At 42.0% G+C, this 22660-nt stretch overlaps 1 protein-coding gene across 3 annotated transcripts in view; it reads left to right on the plus strand.

The window, feature by feature from the left end:
- tnk2b (tyrosine kinase, non-receptor, 2b) overlaps positions 1-22660 on the plus strand; it is a 52730-nt gene that overhangs the window by 1725 nt on the left and 28345 nt on the right. For 2 of the 3 annotated variants that reach the window (XM_061083748.1, XM_061083749.1), the window contains exons 3-4: positions 5693-5885; positions 17979-18197. In XM_061083748.1, the coding sequence (XP_060939731.1) occupies positions 18114-18197 (84 nt within the window). In that variant the 5' untranslated portion in view covers positions 5693-5885; positions 17979-18113. The remainder of the gene's footprint in view (positions 1-5692; positions 5886-17978; positions 18198-22660) is intronic. The other variant, XM_061083751.1, reaches the window with a different exon arrangement.

Raw genomic sequence — 22660 nt, forward strand, 5'->3', positions numbered from 1 at the left:
CTTTGTGATTGTTTGGCTGTTGATTTTAATGCTCATGTTAATATAAGTATAATTTTCTCATCTAACATACATCTCAAATGAGCCTGGAGCCGACAGTCAATAGACATATAGGGTGTTATATCACAGGATCTCTGCTCCTCTGTTTCCCAGCACACTTGGCTATAACTATAAATGAAAACCAAACACAAATATTACCATATTAAGTATATTAAATCTGAATTAAGAGAATATCTGACATGTAAAATGTTAACACAATCATAAGTTTTCATATCTTAAAAAATAAATGAACATTATTATGTGAAAGGCCGATATCAGCTGATGTTATAGGTCAACCCATTGATCGGTCGGGCCCTATCTATTATCTTCTCTACATTATTCATTTTCATGTGTTTCCAAAGGATTAAAGACATTTTTGAGGTATCTTCTCTTTGCTCAGGTTATCTGATGTCTTTTTGGTCTTATCTCAGTCGAGTCTAATGCAACTTGTGCTAAATCTGCCAATGGTCCAGGATGTGTGATGTTGGTTTTTAATATTATGGGTTGTGTGTTGTATTTCAGTCAGTAGTGAAGCGGATGAATGGTATTTATTCTCACTTTTCACAGGCAGTAGCTGCTAAATGTTTCAGTAGGATCCCTTTGTGTTTGTAGAGGTAGTTCTCAAATTCTTGCTTCCACTGGTTAGTATGTCTTGCTTTTTCCTGTGGGATCATTTCATTCTTGACAAACACCGTATCCTGATTGAGAAACTGCATCATCTCCCACCTTCCTGGAAAGTAATACTGTGTTAGTGTGTCTATTGGTCATGAGGGTTTATATATCCTCTACTGTTAATGTTTGCTTGAGTAAAACATTGAACTTTTGACTGTAAAAGACGATGTTTTGGTTTTGAAATTATTCTAACCTTCGCCTTAATGCATAATGATAACCTAAATTTATAACAGGTTTTTTATGGAACTGTAACCAAACAGCGGGGTAGTGATGGTGGGGGTTTATGGGTCACTATTTTCTGCTGGTATCTACTGGCTAGATATCTATACCAAAATATAATATTATTATAATATTATATACACAATTTTATTTGGGTGCAGACTAGGACAAGATTCCATCCACTTGATACTATTTGAGGAGCTTTAATTTACAGATTTGTCCTGGAATAAAACTGGGCCAAAAATGACAGCTTACTCAGTTGCCTCATGTGCCCAGTATCTTTAAGATGACCCAGATAGATTTATTTGTTTGAGGCAGACATGAAGCAATAATGTTTTAGAGAGAGAATAATGTTGTTGAGCATCTTTTTGCCACAGACACATACTTTTGCTAATGTTATACCACAACAATAAGGAAATAAGGGGAGTTGTAGGGGTCTTTTAATATGAAAGGATCCAGACATATGTTGCCATTAAAACACTTGTATGATGACAGGTGAGATGTAGTTAAGAGGAAACTGTTTGTCAATACTGGCCCGATGCCCATTGAGCAGTTAGCAAGATAGGGAATATTTCTAAATATGGAAAGTACCCCTTCTCTAACAGGCGCTACAGCCTGTAGTAATGTTGCACTTCCATCCTGAATGAGTAAACAATTTGTGATTAAGAACCACAGCCAGGGATGTTCATCATGTTTCTGAGTAAATTCTGAACAACAATATAAAGACTCATTTGATTCGTGTGAACGAATGTAGCTGGTCATTTTTTTGTTCATTTTTGACTATCATCGATTCCCAGGAAAAGATGAAAACCCACAATGAAGTAATCCTGTTTATTCAATCTTCTGTGGCAAAATTGCTAACAACACATTAATGAGCCAAAAACTTGCACTGAATTATTTGAATTTATATTGTTTTTTCTAACAAAGAGAAACAAAGAATGGAAAACAGAGAGCAATAGCTAATTAAAAAAAACACTAAAAAACTAATGTTTAATGTAGTTTATTAAATTTTAGGATGCAAGGATTCAATCGAGCAGTAGATGTGTATAAATCCTCTCTTTCCTGTTTAAGTAATGCTTAATAAAAAGAACAGTACCCAGCTGTTTTCAAAAAATTACTTAGCTTCTTAAAAAAACTAAACTAAACACTTTTATGAACCCTTTTAAGAAAAAACTATTTTTTAGTTATTATTATCTTATTAGTAAGAGTAAGATAAAACCTCAGACAGACACTTTTATTGTCTGACAGGTTTGCCACGACCAACGTTGTCTTCCACTCAGTCTACATGTGTGTGTTGAAGGTGTGAGATCAACTGGGGAAGTGTAAGAAAATGAAACATTAAACATTGTGTGCAATATCCTCTTTCTCTCTGCTGCTGTATTACTCAGACACATTGCTTGCGTGTGAATGTGCGTGACACAGCAGGGAGAGAAGTGGATTTCCTGTGTCCTTTGTTAGAGAAGCTTCTGTTTCACTCACTTCTCCTCTTGATATTGTCTTCTCTCCTGTAGAGAAAGTGTAGCTGTCCTCTGCTGTATCGCATGACGCACTGAGAGCAGCTTCCCTTTGTCCCCTGCTGAGCATAGAGTCGTCCTGACCTGTCAGTTCCTCCCTCATCTCCACAATAGCGTGATTATTGGATATCATTCAGTGTCCATATAAACCTCAATAAAACTAGATTAGTTTCGGGTACTGAATCTATTCCTTTTCATTCTATGGTTACTCTATATAGTCACAACTACCTAATATGTTTCTTTTATATGTTGCCTTATACACACTTTTCCTCTGTGAGTGGACCCATGTAGATACGGCAGTTATATGAAAAGATTTTCTGTGGACAGTGCATGTGGAATGCATATCTCACAACGATTCATCGTATGGACTTCATACGTGGAACATCTATTTTAAACTGCTCTGGAAAGTGCAGTGCTGCAATTTGGATATGTTCAGTAATAATAACAAATGAATGAAGGCGTCAGTGCTCTGTAACAGTAAGAGGTGGTCGGGGCCGTGGGCCTTCAGTCCGAGGGTTGAGTTGAACATGTCTTCTTCTATGTTCTATAAATGACAGCGGTGGTCCGCCACTGGGTCAAAGACACCGCCAGATCATTTTGAACATTTATTTCTGACACAGACACAGAGGGACTGACTTGTGATCTCGCTGATCCCCATAACGGCAACAACATTTGATTGTGTGGCTTGTTTAACAGACCTCTGAATTGGTCAAAATATATGAATGAAATAACAGCAGTTGAGTCAATCATTCAAATTTGTTAAAAAACAAATGTGAAAAGCAAATTCAGTTTCATTTTATCAAAAACATGGCCTGTAAAATCTTCACTGCAGATAAACCAAGTAGGACGTTTTCTAACTTCGCTCTGCCACCACTGTTTATAAAAAGCTCTGCACACAATGTCCAGAACATAAACAATAAAACAGTTACAGTATATTGTAGATCTGCTTGACGAGGACTCACTAATGACAAGGAATACATCTGAAGTAGCTCTAGAGCAGTAACACAAAACAAGAGAACAGCCCATTCAGAACAGGCAGGTTTACAATGGGCACTGCACCAGTGATAATAAAGAGATAGTCAACAGTGCTCTCTTGTTGTCATTGTTGATCCGCTGGCCTCACTTCAGCATCAGAGCTGATCTTGAAGGGTTTTACTCAAGTGGCCTCTGAGCTTCACTGTGTGAGCAGCAGTTTATTTCTGGCCCTTATTACACTCTCTAGGGACAGGGTGGTGTTTGTTTGTCTTTATGTGGCAGGGTGGGGTCAGCAGCCATGGACTGCCTTCGCCTCCCCATCCTGCCCACTGGTGGACCACTGCACAACAAAACTGTAAAAATCCACTGGGGTCGTGTGATGTCGCCCTCATGCTACAGACGGTTGTCAATAGAAAAAGATGTTGCTCCCTGGTTTAACCTCTGAGTGATGCGTGTCGATAAATGAATGACCAACCGGGGATTTTTTTGTCACAGTTAAAAGCTGTCCCTGTGTATTTGTTTACAGCTCATCCGTTTGTGTATGATTACTGGTTGCTGTCCAGCGTGGTCATGTCACACTGTTCAGTTCCATCCTCCCGGACAAAGAAGTCGTTTGTGGAGCGTGTGCAGGGTGGAAGAATAGCTCGGCCTTTCTCCGTGTTGTGAACTTCTCCTCTGACACTGTAGGCTCCAGTCAGCTACTTTACTAGGTGGTGGGTGGACTGTGTCCCTGTGTGTCCGTGTGAATCACATTGATTCATTCATACTGCCCTCTCCTGCACAGCTAGGGCCCCTCAGGCATTCTTACCCCAGCCCCCAGACCTGGTTTGGAAAAACGTCAAGTTAATTCACATCTAACATCCGGTGGCAGCTGCATGTGGGTTACGGATGCAGCAGGTTCCAGTGAGTCCGAGTTTCATGTTCTCTTCATCTGTCAGACATCTATGAATTGATTCAAAATATCAAATTCATGAGGCCACGATTTTGAAACTTCTCAGTGTTGCAGATGTTTTTACAACAGGGGAGTTACTCATCTCTGTGGTGAACCTAGTTCAGGTGTTCCCAGCGCTCTGTCATGTGCTTGTGAGTGGGTGGAAGGCTGTTGCTGAAAGGTTGGTGGTGAGGCAGAACGTCACCACTGTAGATATTTAGTTTCATTTGCCTTGAAACGAGAAGGAAGCTGAACAAAGAGCCGTTGGGGTTAAACTGAACTTGATGTTTCTCAAGAGAATTTTTATTTCCTGTGCCATATCTCAAAATGTGTGAATGTTGAACTTTTTTTAAACTTAAAATAGGCCACTTCAAGTGAAACCCCCCCTAAGGTTTTGAGAACAAAGTCATAATATTACAAGAAATAAAGTCATTTTATGCGATTTAAGTCCTTATTTTAGGCCATGTGTCATTTTAGAGGGGGTATCAGAAGATCCCTCTGTCGCTTGGGCTATAATGAGCAACGTGAAGCATAAGTGGTTTTATGTTATTTGTATGTTTCACAAATAACATAAAACCTCAGCTTTTGTTGCATCAGCACCATCAAGTTTCAGAACTTTGAAAAGATTGTGTAATACACTGTCATTTCTTGAGAAAGAATCACATAGAAATGGAGGAAGTTGCTTAGGTTGTGGTTGACTCTGAGCTGATCGTTCAAAGGGTTTCTTCAAGATTATGAATTCAGTGCAACTCAAGCGAGCATGTGTTCTCCTTGCTACTTATTTACAAAATGTTTTCTTTTTCATATTTATTCTCCTAAAACTACACTTTTCATTCTCATAAAACCGTTTTATTCTGACTTTTCTCTTGTTAAAGTTTCACTTCATTCTCATATTACGACATCATTCTTGAAATGTCTACAATTGTATTAATTTAAATCTTGTTCAATATGACCCTAATACTCCTTTGTACATGTTAATGTAGTATAACCTACTTTATTTATTTTCTCTTTTCGATTTGACTAAAGACTAGGATAGAGTGTCCCAAAGAACAAATAGTTCTTATCATCATCCTGTGTGTTCATCAAGTACACACATGTGTCTGCACGGATCGGCCTCTGACTCTCATCACAATATTGTAAGCCTCTCTGCGTGGGCACTAGGTGCCAGAAGTGCCACCCACAAAACACCGGAGACACATATGTATTTTCTTTTTTTCAAGATTTTTTTGCAAACCCTTTAATGTTTAATGGATGAAAGCAAATGATTTTGGATCTTCTTTAATTGTGGTAGCTCAATTTCAAATCTTAACTATGACATTTCTGTTTATTTTGTGGTTTGTTTCAGGCTTTTCCTGCAGCACACACATGGGTTTGTGTTGACCAATGGATGGAGATGAAATCATGTAAGTGTGTGCTGATCCTGCATTGCCATGGACTCTGGGTCTCATCTGCGCGTGGTCGGCCTTCTGTCATCAACCTGAGAGCAGCATCTACAGTATCGGAGCAGAGGCCGGACTCAGACCAGGAGAGAGAAGCAGGTTTCTATGGCTCAAATATTACAAGATGATTATGTTAAATGTTTATTGTGTGTGTGTGTGTGTGTGTGTGTGTGTGTGTGTGTGTGTGTGTGTGTGTGTGTGTGTGTGTGTGTGTGTGTGTGTGTGTGTGTGTGTGTGTGTGTGTGTGTGTGTGTGTGTGTGTGTGTGTGTGTGTGTGTTTGTGTGTGTGTGTGTGTGTGTGTGAGTACATGCTCATACATTCAGGATTTCAGACAACAGCACTGTAACAGTGAGTTCACAGCAGCAGCTGGGTGTGACTGTGTGTTGTGCAGGTTTTTGTCAAACTGCCGCACTCTTTAAACACCAACATGAGTTTGGTTGTGTATCTGAAAGATTATCAGTCATACTGTCTGTTTGCTATGCTGCCATTGTGTCTCTGTGTGTGTGTCTGTGTGTGTGCTGGATTGTTCTATATCCCTGTGAGGACTTGAGCCTGAAAACACACCCACCGTAGGGGCTTATGTCGTAGATAATTTGCTGTTCATTGAGGCTCGAGAATTGGATTTAGTGTTTTGGTAAAGTTTGGGTTTAAACATTTATTTGTGATTGTTAAGGTAAGGTGCTGTGGTTTGTGTGTGTGTGAGTGTGTAAAGAGAGAGCTATGCAGACATGATGTCATGCCAAACAGCGACTGTGCTTTCCTCAGAGCAGGAAGGGCCAAAGACCAACTCAGCGTGTCTGAATGGGAACTATTCACCTTTTGAAGTGTGGAGGAGCAATCACCGGGAATGATGTCATGTTGGTTTGACATGTGTGTGTGTGCAGGTCAGAAAGGCAGAGTTCCGTGGAAAGGGATAGAAAAACATTTTTTTTATAGTTGCACATACTTAAAAACAGAAGATGAATGTTGACTAAAAGCCCATATCAGGCTTGGGTGTGTGTTTTCAAAAGTTATTTTGATGTTACGATTTATTTATTCTCTACTCACAGGACACATTCAACACATTTTTTTTAACTAATGAGGTGGAGTAGGAGGAAGTGAGAGTCACACTGAGGCTTCGGCATAAATCCCAGCAGACACAAACAGACCCACACAGGATGCTGGGCAGCCAGACACTCCCTGACAGGTGTCTGCAGGCCACACACTACAAAGAGATGTGATAATGGAGTGTGTGTCTGAGAGCTGAGAAAGCAAGAGGAACCGTCTGAGTGAGTGTGTACAGTGTGTGCGCCTGTGAATGTAGGAACTGTGCCAGCATGCCTTTTGTGTGTGTGGGCGCACTCACCGACAGTTTATATATGCTTTCGTTTTGTGAGACACCGTGTAAATGAGCAAGTGTTGCTACCAGGCAGGTTGTGTGTTTATCAGCGGCCGACCATCAGCGTTTAGCTCCGTAAACGGTTCTATGATTGGAGCAGGAGGAGTTTTAAAGATGCTTATCTCACAGTGCTTTTGAGATCAGGTCAGAGGAGGCACAACTGAAAACAAAGGTCTGACTGAAACATTTAGTGTGAAGAAAAGTCTATTCACTCAAACATGTATTCGAGCAGTGTTTCCTCTTGATTTGTTGCAGTCAAAGGTAAAAGCAGTGAGGAAATAACTTCGTTCTCATTACAAACATCTACAGGCATAATTAAAAACAAAAGCAAGGGGGTTCCAGGGGCATGACAAAAAGCCTGTCAAGCCCAGGTTTGTTGCCTCTGGTATAATCTTATATCACTGTCTTTTACTAATACTTCTTCAACTTGATTTGTGAATTATTTAAAAAATAAAATGATGAGCCAGATTAAAATGCTGACGACAGAGATCATGCAACATTGGATTGCATGCAGCATGAGAGAGCAAATGCACCAAAGTCAATCAACGAAGGGCAACGAAACACACAAATAAAACATTGAAGATTTGAGACGTAAATATTTTTTCAATAATGATTAAACGGCTTAGTTCACCATTTTTAACCAAACAAAGTATACGTCATCCTCCCAGAATGATTAAGTTACTTGTTCCTCAGAGTTTAGATAAAAAGTGATGTTCGGGGGGGAGAAAGACGTGGAGCAGACATGACTAGAAGGGAGTTGGGAAGCTCCCAGAATAGCACCAGTGACTGTGCTTTTTGTGGAGAGTGTCTCTAAATGCTTGGAGGGCCTGGGGGGGGGGGGGGGGGCTGACAGAGGAGAACGAGGAGGAAAGGGAGCCTCTGGGAGCGTGTGTGTGTGTGTGTGTGTGAGAGAGAGTGTTATTTTAACCCTGTACTTACATCCGGCTGTCACACTATACTCAGCCCCGCTGCTCCAGGCTGCTTCACCTCCATCAGACCAGTTGTCACACACCTCACTCTCTTCTTCTCTCCTGTCACCTTTTAGCTGCTGTTTTTCTTTTTACTACTCTCCTGGGCTCTTTACCTGCACCCACACACACGTCTTGCATTACCACCACCTCCTGCAGACTGTCGCTCCTGGGTGTATTGTATGACGGATGGTTTGTTAACGCATTCGGTTTCCAGATTCAGTGACCCTGTAATAGATCACCTTGTCCCACTGGTAACTCCCGAGCACAGACTGGAGCTCCCAGTGTGTTTGTTATGCAGAGTAGTGACCACTGTGTACCTGTGATACGCCTTGTAAAACAGAATCTAGTCCAGACTTTGTGTATCATCATGCTGCCAATACTTATGAGATCTACTGTACACCGAAAAAAGATTTTTCTAAATGGGATGGGATTAACAAAGAGAGGTTAGTTTACTGTCAGCTCTATAGCTTCGAGCAAAGCCACACATCATTAATATACACATGAATATGGAAAATACTGTGATATTGAAAATACTAATATTACTAACTTTTCCCTGTTGGAGCACGTTGTGTGCTGAAAAGCTTAGAAAGTAAACTCTTAAAAAATATTTGTTTTACACCGACACTCTGACCGGGTTAGCAACAATTAAGTAAGCAGGCATGTCGACATGCAAGTTGATCCATGCTGTCCTGTTCCCTTGAGCAACTTTTACTCTCAGTTAAATTGAATTGAATTTTCTTTAGGACGCTGTAGCAAACTCATGCTTCTTGCCCCAGTTACTGTGGTTTTTATAGCCAATTATTATATAATTATTATAATAAACAAAAATATGAATAAGAATAGACCAGAATTTCTTTGTAGCGATGCAGATGAGCCTCACAGACAGATGTATCATGGTCGCCCTGCTTTCCTGTGTGTGTCTCTCTCTCTCTCTCTCTCTCTCTCTCTCTCTCTCTCTCTCTCTCTCTCTCTCGCTCTCTCTCTCGCTCTCTCTCTCTCTCTCTCAGAGTGGGCCACAGGGTACAATGTGTTGTTTTCTCTCTTATCTCAGTCACTCACTCCTGGGTAGAGGGGACCGGAAGAGCAGCTTACATATTGACCAAACACTTGACCCTTGCAGAGTGATGATGCAATTCAGTGTATACTGCAGAGGCCACGCTACCACACACACAGATACACACATGCTCGCACGCCCACACATACTGTGCCCTTGTTTTTTACATGCAGAGACAAAACCACAAACAGTTGTTCATTTTCAAGCAGATGAAGTGAACAAGGACTAAGGAGCCTGGACTTATCTATTTTAAGGAATTAAATGTTTTAAAGTCTTGATTTTTTACAATGGCAAGTAGAATTTTTTTTTAATGCTCCAATTTGATGTGAATATGTATTTAGTATTTGTATTAGAATTGGAATTTCACAATATTTTCATTATGATGCTTGATGTGATATTACTGTGTTTATACGTGTCTGTTTCACAAAGCGAGTGTGTAGATAGAAACCATTAAGCCGGGAACAAAACAACACACTCATGCTTGACATTTTTAGTCCTCGGGAGTCACGTTTGCTTTTTTCTCTCACCTGGCATCACTTTGAGCTGTGGCCTTCAGTCATGTTGTGCCACACTGTTTAGTTTCAATGGTTTCTACTCCATCAACTACAGCTGCTGATCTCAAACACACATTGTTGTGTGTAGCTGGCTCCAGATGTGTGTGTTTATCTTGTGGTCTGTTGTTTGACAGATTGTTCCCTCACTATGACGACACACTGCCTCATAAACATGGACATTTTAAAGTTTCTTTTTCTTCTCATTACTTCAGGCTGCCCTCATGTGGTCATATTGAGTAATGATCAAGGCAGTCTGTCAATAATCAAGTACAAATTCATTTAAGAACCGGGCTGTTAACCTATGAGCTTTTTTAGTGAAAAGCAATAGTCCCCCGTGTGTGCTACAGATGGGAAAGAGTTTGCAAGGTGTTTGTCTGTTGTGATCCTGTTTGAAGCAAATTATTGAATAAATCATCTGTATTTATGTAGAGCATTTCTAGTCTGGATGACCACCCAAAGCTCTTTGCAGTGCTCATAGAGTGCATCTATATGTGCAGCACTTTGTTTATCTCTCACACAGCAATTTGGCACAGTCGTCCGACGCAATTTGAGCTTTAGTATCTTGCCCAAGGACACTTTGGACCACAGAATGGGGGTGACTGGTTTCAAACTGCCAACCTTCCAGTTAATGGACGACCCGCTGTACCTCCTCCTGAGCCACAGCCAGGTTGACAACATGGTTAGAATAGTTAGCCACTTATTGGTAAGAGTATTTTATTGTTTGCAAATTAATTTATCAATTAATGTTGGATGTCAGAATTCTAAAACTTTTCATTTTATCACCACGTAATTCCACTGAAACATTAATATGGCATTATTATTAACATGGCTATAGATAGCAATGCAGTTTAAATGGAAGGTAACACACACTGATTCCAGTACAGGGTCAGCATGTGGGCTGAGGGTGAGAATGAGATAGTATGTGCAGTGTCAGTTCAATGTCAACACACGCACACACACGCACACACACACACACACACACACACACACACACACACACACACACACACACACACACACACACACACACACACACACACACACACACACACACACACACACACACACACACACACACACACACACACACACACACACACACACACACACACACACACACACACACACACAGATAGATGAAAAGCCAGGCATGGCATCCAGATGGCGGTGACCCAGAGGGCTTTAGCTCCTGATGATTTGCATACTTCATCACCTGTGACCTTGGCACAAACGCACACACAGATTAAGTGAGACAGTGGAACCCTCATCCCGTCCTGCTGCCCCCTAATCCTGTTCTGGTCTGGCCTGGTTTGGTCCCCACAGGTTTTAGATCACCCTCTTAAATCTCACCTGTTTGTCCTGCAGGGACGAGAGAAAGCCATCACTCACTCACATGCTCCTGCAACTCTTCCGAGAAAGACGGAATGAGAGCGGAGGATTATATGGCATGGAGGTATATCTATCGCTCGTTCTCTGTCACATCCTCTCAGAAGAACACACTTTTATTCTTTGATTTCTCACACAGCTTTGTCGTAAGTGCAATTACTGAACATGCCTGTCCCCCTCTGATTGAGGAGAAGTGGAAATCTTTCGAGGAAAGAGGCGATGAGAGTAGATTTGCTGAGGACAATATTCCTCCCGACGTCTGTGAATGAAATATTGCGTGTTCAACAGTGAATGGAAATCAGTGGGAGGTTTGACTCTTTGCCAAACTCTGATTGATCCCAACTGAGCATGCTGGTCTGAGGGCCACATTCAACAACACCCTTTGCATTTAGTTTACAGTTTTAACTTCAAGCTGTTAATTTAGTTGTTAATGAATATATATCCACTGGACACTATAGTCAGAATGACGTACATGCTGTATATCAGGCTGTTTCCCTTACATTCCGCATATTACATGTGCTCCTCAGAAGGTCCCATTTCCTAAGATGTTTATAGTGGTTCTGACTCCAATGTGCTCATGTGCTTTGATGTCGGGCTTTGGAGCTGTAAACTAAATGTGTTGTTTAAATTTTTGTGTACAGTGTTTCAAAACCATGACACATCTTTCACATCTTTCTGATATTTGCATGTGATCCTTTATCTTTGCAAAGAGCAAAGATAAAGGATCAGGTGTGACGAACATTCATCCAAATCCTTTATTTACCTTAAAAAAATACTGACTAAATAGTGTTGTTAGGTAGTTGTTAGAGACGGTCTAACAGTTTGCGAATGACAAAAGGGCAACATTCGACAACTGTTCATTAAAAGCTACTATTTTAGAGCTGACTGTAAAATCATGGTTTTGGTGCTGATGTCAGCAATTCGTCAACTAAAGTTTTCACATACATTGGGCTGTTGTTCCGACTTGAGGGAGAGTTTGTGTACATTTTCTTATAGCTGGGAATTCTGATAATTCCCACTCCACGTGAAGGCAAACAAAGTTCACGTGTAGCAGGGTCACTTTTCTTTATGCAGTTAATTCCACTTGAATTCAAAGATAAATGGACAATGTAATTAATGTAAAAAGCACAGATCTTTATGTGCACAGTTAAAATCTGGTTTTATACTGTTTTATACAGCTCTTATATGGATTACATGCTTTTGTTTTCTTACTTCGCCCATACCCCACCCTTCCACCACCTTTAAAAAAAAAGTAGTTGTAGTATTATTTAGTAATCCTGCTAACAGACAAATGGATATAAGCAGAGGAGAAGGAGCTACTGTACCATTTCTCCACGGTCCACACCCTGACCACAGCTACATCAGCTTCCTCACTGGCCGGTGATGTATATATGTCAACACTGACTCAGGCATTGGTCAATGTGAAAGTCTCTTTTCATATCGTAGAGTGGTGAATCATCTGGGAGCATGTGTGGGGTTTTTTCAGCCTCAGATGAAGTCATCGCCTAAGTCAACACGATTTGCTCTCTGACCAGAAATTTGTGAGTAGGTGTTGCTGCCGTGGCCTTTAAGAAGAAATATTTCCTTCATGTTGGTGTTTTTTTAGTGGGACACACGCCCAAAGGCGACATATAAAAAATATCTGTTGTAATTAGAATTGTATCTTTTTCTTTACTAAGGAAATCTTTGTTAAAACAATATATTCTGTGTTCAAAGTGTGTGTACATGGTGGATTGGTTCTTGATTTGTTACCACAGGGTTTATGAGTTCTTGAAGAGGAGAGGGTGATGAGGTTGTGAAGTAAACTGTCTCTGCAGCTTGATGTGGTTTTGAAAAACATCATCAGTTTTTGAAAACCTTTGATCACACGGATGTGAAGCAACTCCAGAAAGAGGATCTGCACTTATTTCACACATACATGTTATTGTTACAGTTATAGGACGGAAGCACGTGACGACAGTAATGAGAAAAAAGCCACGATGATGTTAATGATGTGATCTCAGGCCTGATGAGTACATATAGAAAATCCCTCATTACAAACTGGGAGAACAGAGGCTCCACGATTTAGATATCCAATGATTGATGATGCACTATGTGTAGAATTCAGTGGGTTTGGAGCTTCATCCACATTAAGTGAGGTAATTGCAGACTGTAAATTGAGTGTAGGTGAGAATGTGAGTGTGAATGGTTGGTTGTCTCTGTGTGTGTGTTGGCCCTGGCAACCTTTCCATCTGTATCCTTCCTCTCATCTATTGTCAGCTGGGATTGGCTCCAACTCCCCCCTTGACCCTTAAAATGATAAGCAGTATAGATAATGACAGAATCGAAAATATTTTCGATTTTCTATAAAATAACTTTTCAAAGCATGGTTATTATTATATTGTTAGATATCAGTCTGCGGTTATTAACTTGGCCTCCAGTAATCTGAGCATGTTGCTTTTATTCTTTGATCTGCTGTTAAATACAGATATCACATATAGCATAACAGCAATATGATAAAGTTCCAAAGAAAACGTAATAATTTCCACAGAGCCATCATAGATACAGTACACCATAATCCTTCTGCTAGTTACTACCCTGATTATATTTCCACCCGATGAACCCCACATCAGGTCGCAGACATCAGGGATTTCATCCAGCTCCTGTTTGAAAGCTTAGTGCTGCCCCCAGAGTCGACCCACCAACAGTCGTAAAGAGACGGCACAGACCCAGGAGCCGGAGCTCTCAGTCTTCAAGGACTCTGATCGGTCCCTTAGAGGGGGGGGGGGGTCAGAACCGCCTGTGGTGTTTGGGCTGGGAACATCCAGCCGTGTACACCCACAGCCTGTCTGCTCTGCTTCTTTATGCTCTCCATCATGGGGACGAAGAAGGCGTTTACATGTTTTAGCAGACTCGGCTTTACCTTCCCCCTGACATGAGATGGCTGACAAAGCCCCTGGGGTCAAAAGTCACAGTCCAGTATTTAGATGTTAAAGAGCTTTTTCCAGGTTTCTGGAGGGAGAATTTGTGAAACTCTTTCCGAATCATCAGCATCTGTGGAAGGTTCCTCTTTTAGGAGATTTGAACAAGAATACAATAAGAGTCTAATGAAATTCAAAATTTAGTGACAGCACAAAATTAAAAGAATTTCAGTCATATAAAATTCTAATATAATTATATTTAGGATAATTTAATGTTATTTGACTGTTGTAAATAGATTTTTTTGCTTATTCCTTTTGCCACCTGTATGTAGTAGATACTGAGAACACATTCAGGGTTACCTATAATAATCCAACATGATGATGAATATCAAAATGATGAACACATCAGCAAATAAACCAAATTCTGGCAAAAATAGAAATGTCTATCTTTGGTGTTTGAATTTATTCTGATGTTCCCTCTCTTTTGACATTTTGTAAAGTTCAAATGACTATAAAAGTAATTATCACATGGTCAGTTTTATGTTATGTATTTCTAATCTGAACTGCCATGCCGTCTGTGAGGGAGCGTGTGAACCTGATCAGGGGATGAGCAGCACTGACCCCACATGACACCACAGCTCAGCTCTGCTCCATTCATCACTGCTTCAATATGCCAACACATCACATCATGTCCCCCGCTGCAAATGTTATGGTGAGTGTCACGTCTCATCTCAACGGAACTCGCTCACAGACGGCATCGTATGACAGGACAATGTTGTGTCATGTGTTGTTTTTTTAATATGCCAGCGTGGGGAGTATGAACAGGAGGCTCGACTGCAGTGTCTCTGTACGGGTATCAAACACACGTCATCTGTAATATGAGGGATGACAGCACTCATTGAAAGAGTGGATGTTAATGAGCATGTTATACTGACAGTTCAGTGTGATGAGTCCTTGTCTCATTCATTATATAATTTACAAAGAGATGGAAACAATGGGCATCCACAAATAGCTCAGGGAGGGAGACACTGCTGAGATAGAGAGAGATGACGATAGTGATATTGTCTGGCTGTCAATGCATTCCTCTGACAGTGTATAAGGAGACATACATGGAGGGATACATTGATAAACTGTAGACAGGTTGTTGTTAGAGGCATTGATGAATCTGGGGAAAGCTGGGCATAAACTCTGCGACTTTACAAATGCTGTTGTTAAATTCCTGCTCAATCTCTACGAGCCAAAACTCATGATTTATGTGTTCCCACTGTACGGTCAGATTGTCCGACACAAACAGACCACTCTATGCTGCCTTGGCTCATCCAGCTGCCAACCTGTGTTTTTTTTTTAAAGAAGTTGAAGTTTGTTTCGATACAATACTAAGAGGGGAGAAACATGCTGTGCTGATCCTTGTTTCTTTCTGTTCACTGAGACGTCCGAAAAAAGAGCCGTCAGCATATAGATGGTGGCTTGGAAGATGTTTGCATTTTGGTTTGGTTATTTAGGTGAAAGGAGGCAAATATGTTTTAGGCTTTTATATTGTAAACCGATCACTATAGCTACACCACACTGTATGAACCCCTTTCTCTCCTTTTTTTCGTGCTCTGCAATTGCTTCCTGCCATAAACCACATTTCCTACTTCTGCATTTTGCCATCTCACACAGACACAATGAGGGAAAAGCTGCTGATTCAGGGAATTGACTCATGACACTGCTTCGACTGTGCGAGAGCCTGATGAAGGCCGACCCAAATTTCTGACATGCCAGATATTCATCGGACTGTCCAATGAGCGGTCTGGAGCCTCCGATTGCTCCACTTATGCTCAGTACGCCGCAGAACAAACGATGCACGGTTAAACAGAAAAAATCTGTCTGACTCTAAAATGAGTGGAACTATACATCCAAAGACAGGCAGAGAAAAAAACAGAATAGCCCATGCATGTGAGTCCCTATGTTGTTATGTATTGTGTCGGGACACATACAGTTTGTTGACAATTTTTTTAGGACTATTTGTTTATCACTTGGGAGTGGGATTTGTGCCCATGTTTGAGAGCCGGGCCTCCAGAGGAGCAGAGTCAACAACAGGGCAGAGGAGAGGAGAGGCGGAGGAATGAGAGCAAAAAAAAGGCAACAGTTTCTCAGAGGGCAGCGAATAACTGGCCTGAGGACATCGACAGGCTGGAGTGGACTCAGAGAGAGAAGAGATGCGGAGTGGTGGAGAACAGAGATAATCGCAAGAAAGAGAGGAAAGGAAATGTTAAGGATAGAAAAGAGGTAAGACGAAGGAGTGAGCGACATGGATGGAGAAGACGTGCATTAGCCAACGTGGACTTAAACCAATATTTTCTACTACTGTCATTTAAATGTAACAAAGCCTTGGTCAATGGCATCAGTGCTTTGAATGCAATGGTGCTGTAGTCACACAACAGCTTGGGAAAGACCCAGAGGCACGCACACAACACACACACGCATGCACGCGCGCGCACACACACACACACACACACACACACACACACACACACACACACACACACAAACACACATACACACCCACCCACACACACACACACACACACAAACACACAAAGCAGCATGGCTGTGTTTCTCTCCCTCTCAGAGGGAAGATTAACTCTCCTCATTAGGACTCCCCTGCCTCACGCCCTGGTCTCTCCTCCCCCTTCCTCCCCTGTCGGCCTGCATCGCCGTCATTGGCTGCTTCTCTCAGGACCACTGCTGACTGGAGCGCCGTCACTACAGGACACAGGAGAGCAGGGAGGAGGTGGGATTGGTTGATGTTGCCACGGTAATAGAGGAGGCGATCATTCACCAAATCATTGAGCAGGGGCTGAAATGGAAAAAAAAGAATGAGTGGAGGGCTGCGGGAAGCGGGTGAGAGGGTGAGGGACTGAAGAGAGGAGAGGAGGGGGAAAAAAAAATAACAACAACAGCGAGGGATTAGGCATCGACTGAGCAGCCAGCCAGTCCATTTAGGACAAAGCAGCGTAAAAAAATCCTCTCAGACTTTAGACCTGATCGTCATGGCTGCGCTGCCTGTTGGATTGGACAGCTGCTCAAGATCTGTGGGAGAAAAATGGAAGCAAACAAAGGAAGGATGAAAAAACACAGGTGAAAATCTCCAAAGCAGCTCCTGGACAATCTCTCCTCTTTGCTGCTGTGATATTTCTCACTCCTGGCGAGGAGTGAGAGGAGTGAGCCGGTTAGAGGGATGCCCGGGGCACCGAAATAGAAACGGTGGGGAGAGAGAGAGGGGCATCGCCTGATATGAGGAGCATGCGTCAGCACTAAGGGGAGAGAGAGAGAGACAACAGAGATGAGCGAGGTGTAGAGCGAGGGAGGGATTGAGGGTAGAGGTCATTATCGTGGCATTAGACGGGGGCGACTGAAATAGAGCCTGACAGATTTGTCACCCTCAAGCGCCGCACCTCGGCTGCATCCTCCCAGCGCTCCATCCTGACTGCAGCAGCACCGAGGACCCACCAGGGATTCCCTCACCTTCTGGGACAATAACAATCAATTAATTTTTTTTTTTTTTTTTTTAAATGATCCATTTTGCACTGTTTGAAGCTTTCTCTGAAGATTGGGACACACTGTGCTTCTTTTTCAAAAAGTGGATCGTATTAAATTTTTTTAACCCAGGAGGAAGAACTCTGCAAACATCAATGCAAAAAAAATAGGGATTATGTTCCTGCTGCATGAAGTAGGAAGTCATATGTAAAATCTGATCACCTGGTCAGTCGGTGAACACAGCTCTGTACTCACTGTGCAAAAAATGAGGAATTCATTGTCCGACCATTTCCCTCATATGCTGACTCAACCTAAATGAGAAAGACAATGAAGGTGGGAGTATTGGGAGGAGTCCAGCATCTGAAATAACGTAACCCTGAACTGTGAATAACATGCAGATCCCTGTACTTGTCTTCCTGATGACAGTGTGGACCTCGAGGCAGGCTGACTGAACGACTGGCTGAGTAAGTGCCTGGGCTGCTCGCTGATAGGAGCTGTGGCTATCTGAGCACTTTGAGGACACATAGCCCCGGGGAAATACCGGGCGGGTGGTGGAGCCCCATGATGGGGGAGACGGCGGAATACCAGAGGCTGCAGGACACCTCAGAGCCCGACTACCAACGCATGCCCAGCGATGACGAAGAGGTATGCCGCTGTAGTAGTCCTGTCAGATTGCATTAGACAAACATGGCTGACAGATAAAGAGTAGGCAGACATTTCAGCAGGTGTTAGGAATTATATTGTGGCCGTCTCCCTGTGATGTGTGTCTGTCCCACAAGTTGATCTTTAATATGGATAATAATCAATGTTTTTTTATTTTTTTAAATATGCACATTTGTGTTTTTCTTTCATTACCCACATAGAAAGAAACATTTTTTTCATTTTTTTTCCAGTGATGTCGCTTTTACTCTGCAGTCAGTGCAACAGTGTGTATTAGCTGTGGTTAGACGGTTTAGCATTTGACCAAGAATCATGCAGGGAGGATCCGTATCATTTTCAGGAAATATACATAAAAAAATTGGGCTGAAATTTGTATTTTAAGTTTAATTTGAAAACGAAAGTAATATCGGCTAAATTTAATTTCGCTGCTTCATGACTTCATTGTGGGAAGCACTGTCATGTCACAGAAAGAGGGTTCCTGGTTCTTTTGTTTGCATGTTCTCCCTGTGTGTCCTTTTCTGGGTACTCCAGCTTCCTCCCACAGTCCAAAGACATATGCAGGGTTAAGTTAATTGGTGACACTAAATTGTCCATCGGTCTGAATGTGAGAGAGACTGTTTGTCTCTATGTGTTGGCCCTGTGATATGATACCAACCTGTCCAGGGTGTACCCCGCCTCTCGCCAAATGTTAGCTGGGATTGTTTCCAGCTCCCACTGCGACCCTTAAAGGATAAGAAACATATAGATCAGTGGAAGGATGGAGGTTCTGCGTCCTGGTGCTGTGCAGGCAGGCTTACCGTCACACAGCCATGGCTTATTGGAACACATGAAACTCATAGAGCTAAAATGCACTGCGAGGCAGATGCCTCTGTAAAAAAAAGGCCTCTATTCATAAATCACTCATTCATCTGTCACACAGGACTAGAACTTAACACTTGTATGTCAACACCACCACGAATCCAGTCACACCATACAAAGCCCTTCTTACCCACACACAGGGCAGGTCCCAGTGTGTGTTGTGTTATTAAATACAAAATGATGAGTGATGAAGTGCTGCCAAACAGAAACAGTGAAAGGCAACGTATGACATTTCATTCCCTCCCACCTCTGACAGGCCGAGGCCTTATGAGGCCAGCGCTGCCATTGTTACGAGGATGTTTTTGCCTTTTTAACTCTTTATTTAGTTGCATAGTGACAGAATGATACACCAATGGTCCCAAGTTACATTAACAAACAAAAACGTCAGTACATACCATAACAATAGGGTGTTATGGTCTTATGCACTTTTTCCTCAAGTTTGTCATTATTCTAAAAATAATGTGTGTTTGATTGTTGATGAGGATATTACAGTGTAACATGTTCCATGCACTCACAATGTTTGTGTATGAGTATGTTCAGTCACAATCTGTGGACATTTAAAAAATCTAGAACAGTAATATCTCAAGTGTTTCTTAAATGTGCAATAATTCTATATGATTTTTTATAATTTTGGTGGGAAAATGTATTTGACGCAGCCGGTCCTCCTTCCACCCAGTGTGCACTGCCACAGCCTCCAGTCCTGTGCGACTGTGCAGGGGTTAATCCCGTATTGAAAAATCTGATGGCCTGGATGAATGTGTTGATCTGTGCAACAGTCATAATGTCCTGAATGTGGACTGTGTGCTGTTCAGGGTCTGTGTGCTAGTTCAGTGGAGTTAAGCCGATGGATGCTGCAGCTGTCCTGGTTACTGAATCAGATCAGCCTCTTTCTACAGCTGCAGCCTTGTGCTGAACACAGCAGTTTTCTCATCCACACACACACACACGACCCACACACTGCATACGTCCTTATCATCTCCTTTAGAGACTGAGGAAATAAAATAGAGAGAAGTCAGTTTTATTCTAAATACCTTATGAAAGCAAACGTACCTTTGCTCTGTTTTTCCCTATCGAGCATGAGGGGATTAGTGAGCGAGCCTTAACCCTGTTGTTCAATCCCTTTCTGAAAATTGGTTTAGTCCAGAAGTATTATTAAGCATCTGCTATATATATATTTTCAAATGGAAGATATGGTGGGAATAATTACTCCCTGTTATCTAATTGTAGCACATGTTGTCCTAGATTTTTGGTCCACATACTGTCATCTGTGTGCGGGAGGTCAATCGTGACATTTGACCGACATTTTCCAACCAACACCCTCCTTTCCCCTCTTTAACCAGCTTTAGGGGATCAGAGGCAGGTTGGCTTAGGCTGGCTGGGTTTCCAGGGTGCAGACGACACTGGCAAGTGTTGGTGGGGGTTGTTTCGGATCCCTGGCATTATGCATATTAAGTCAAGCCACCAAAACAACCTTTGTTTACAAAAAGGCGACCCACATGCTCGGCTCTGGCCCGGAGGCGGCCTTGTTTGTATCCAGGGCCCCTTTCATTCCTACAGTCAGTTCTCCTCCACACTCGCATAACGCCCCTCCTTTCTCTGTGAGTTATGAGGTGATTTGGACACCAGACTCTGGCAGAGGGTTATTATCTGTGAGATCACAAATGACGCAGCTCTGTCTGTCTGTGCATGCAGGCCTCAGAGGCAGCGTCTGTGCGGGTGTATAGATGTTTTCCTTGCAGAGTTGTAACAGGGATTAATCACGCTTGTTCTATTCCGTCACTCTGCTTTTTCCAGTTTTTGGCATCCAACACCAAACCACAGATAAATGTTTTGCCACCAAAAGGTTGCAACTTATTTTAGAAATGCTCTGGGCAGTGTGTGGACCCGTATCCACTAAGCCATCTTAATGCCCAACATCGTACATCAATGTGAATCCAGCTGAAGTGAGTGCATGCCTCTGCGTGCCTGCGTCTGTGTACAGCGAGCATCGTGTTACAGAATCACGCTTCATGTATGTGAGTGTGTTACAGCACCCAGACATAATGCAGACCTCACACAGAGCTTTGTTCTTCATAATCTCATTAGCAGGCAAGCTACTAATATGATGTCAATTCATGATAATACAGCTAGTGAGTCACAACAGTGTGTGTGTGTGTGTAAGGCCAGATATAAGCAGCTAGACAGGCGTGCAGTAGCGTGCGAGGGTCCTTCAAAATCTGGCACAAGAGCCACAGTGAAATACAAGAGTTCTATTTACCCTGATTTAAATGTCCATGAGATTTGACCCACTTAAAATGAAATAAAAACATATTCCACAGTTAACAGAGCAGTGTTGGAGCCCTGCAAGAACATTTACATGCACATTAGTGTACTGCTTTAAGTCTCATTCTGATCATATATGATATTTACTCATCAAATATGTTTTTTATGTCACAGTGGTTTCTAAGTGGTAGCGGTTTAATGGTAAAAAAAAATCATTGTCTAAATAGACTGTTGCTGTTGAGAGGGGGAGATTGTAATCCATTATTTCTGTAGCTGCAATTTACAGATGTGCCCTAAATGCCTCACACTCATGTAGGCGTCTGCCCACAGAGACGCTTGTAGTCTCCACTCCACACACTGAATATGCAGCTCAGACAGGTAGGTAGCTGTACATTGTTTGATTCGAAAACAGTATAATAAGGGGCTTGAATTTTGAATAGAAAGCAAGTGAAAGGTTTGCCATCATATGTCCTGGTTCTGCTGATCACAGTAACTACAAAACTTGTTGCGTTGCAGAGGCAGAAATCTTTTAGGAACTTGGATCAGAAGTGATACATGTCACAGTTTCCTTATGCAGGTGTCTCAGATATGCCAGGATGTGAAAGTTCATGTGCACTCAGTCTATCATCTCTGTGTGCTTAAGAAAGAGGACAAAGGGGAAACATGAATACCAGTTAGGCCAGACCATATTATTCAAAAGGGAATTGGTGACAGTAGCATCAGCTGAAGCTAGTTCCCCAGTTGTTCCCAGTTACTAATATTTAAAATCAAGGTTCATATTGAACAGCACATTGGTTTGAGGAAGCACAACTCAGCCTGTACACACTGAAGAGGCATGTGAGTGGACTTCTACAATGAGTGTGTGAGTTTAAACGCAGACCTGTGAAATGAAGAGGTTGAGCTGTGCAGTCATTGGTAATAAATAATTGATTAGTTTCCAAATCTATTAGAAAAAACAACATCAGTGAGTTAGATCACTCATAAGTCCCCATAATAACATTTGGTGCCACCTCATGGTGTCTTGGTGGAGCTGCAGGCTGGCTTACTGACCATTAATCGTATTTGTCTAATCTCCTTAGTGAGACAGTGACACATTCCTTCCATTGATTTGACACAGATATCTGATAGTACAGTAACCAAAGCACTGTCTCATCCAGTGCGTGTCATTGTCCACTAAACACAGTTCAGCTTCTACTGTTACCACCAGGTTTCCTCTTTTTCCTGAGCAACATCGTTATGTGAGGAGTGATGTTCAAGTGGTTGTTACTGTGGGCTACACACACAAACACAAACACACACACACACACACACACACACACACACACACA

Source organism: Limanda limanda, chromosome 13 (genome assembly GCF_963576545.1).
Source record: "Limanda limanda chromosome 13, fLimLim1.1, whole genome shotgun sequence".
NCBI lineage: Eukaryota > Metazoa > Chordata > Actinopteri > Pleuronectiformes > Pleuronectidae > Limanda > Limanda limanda.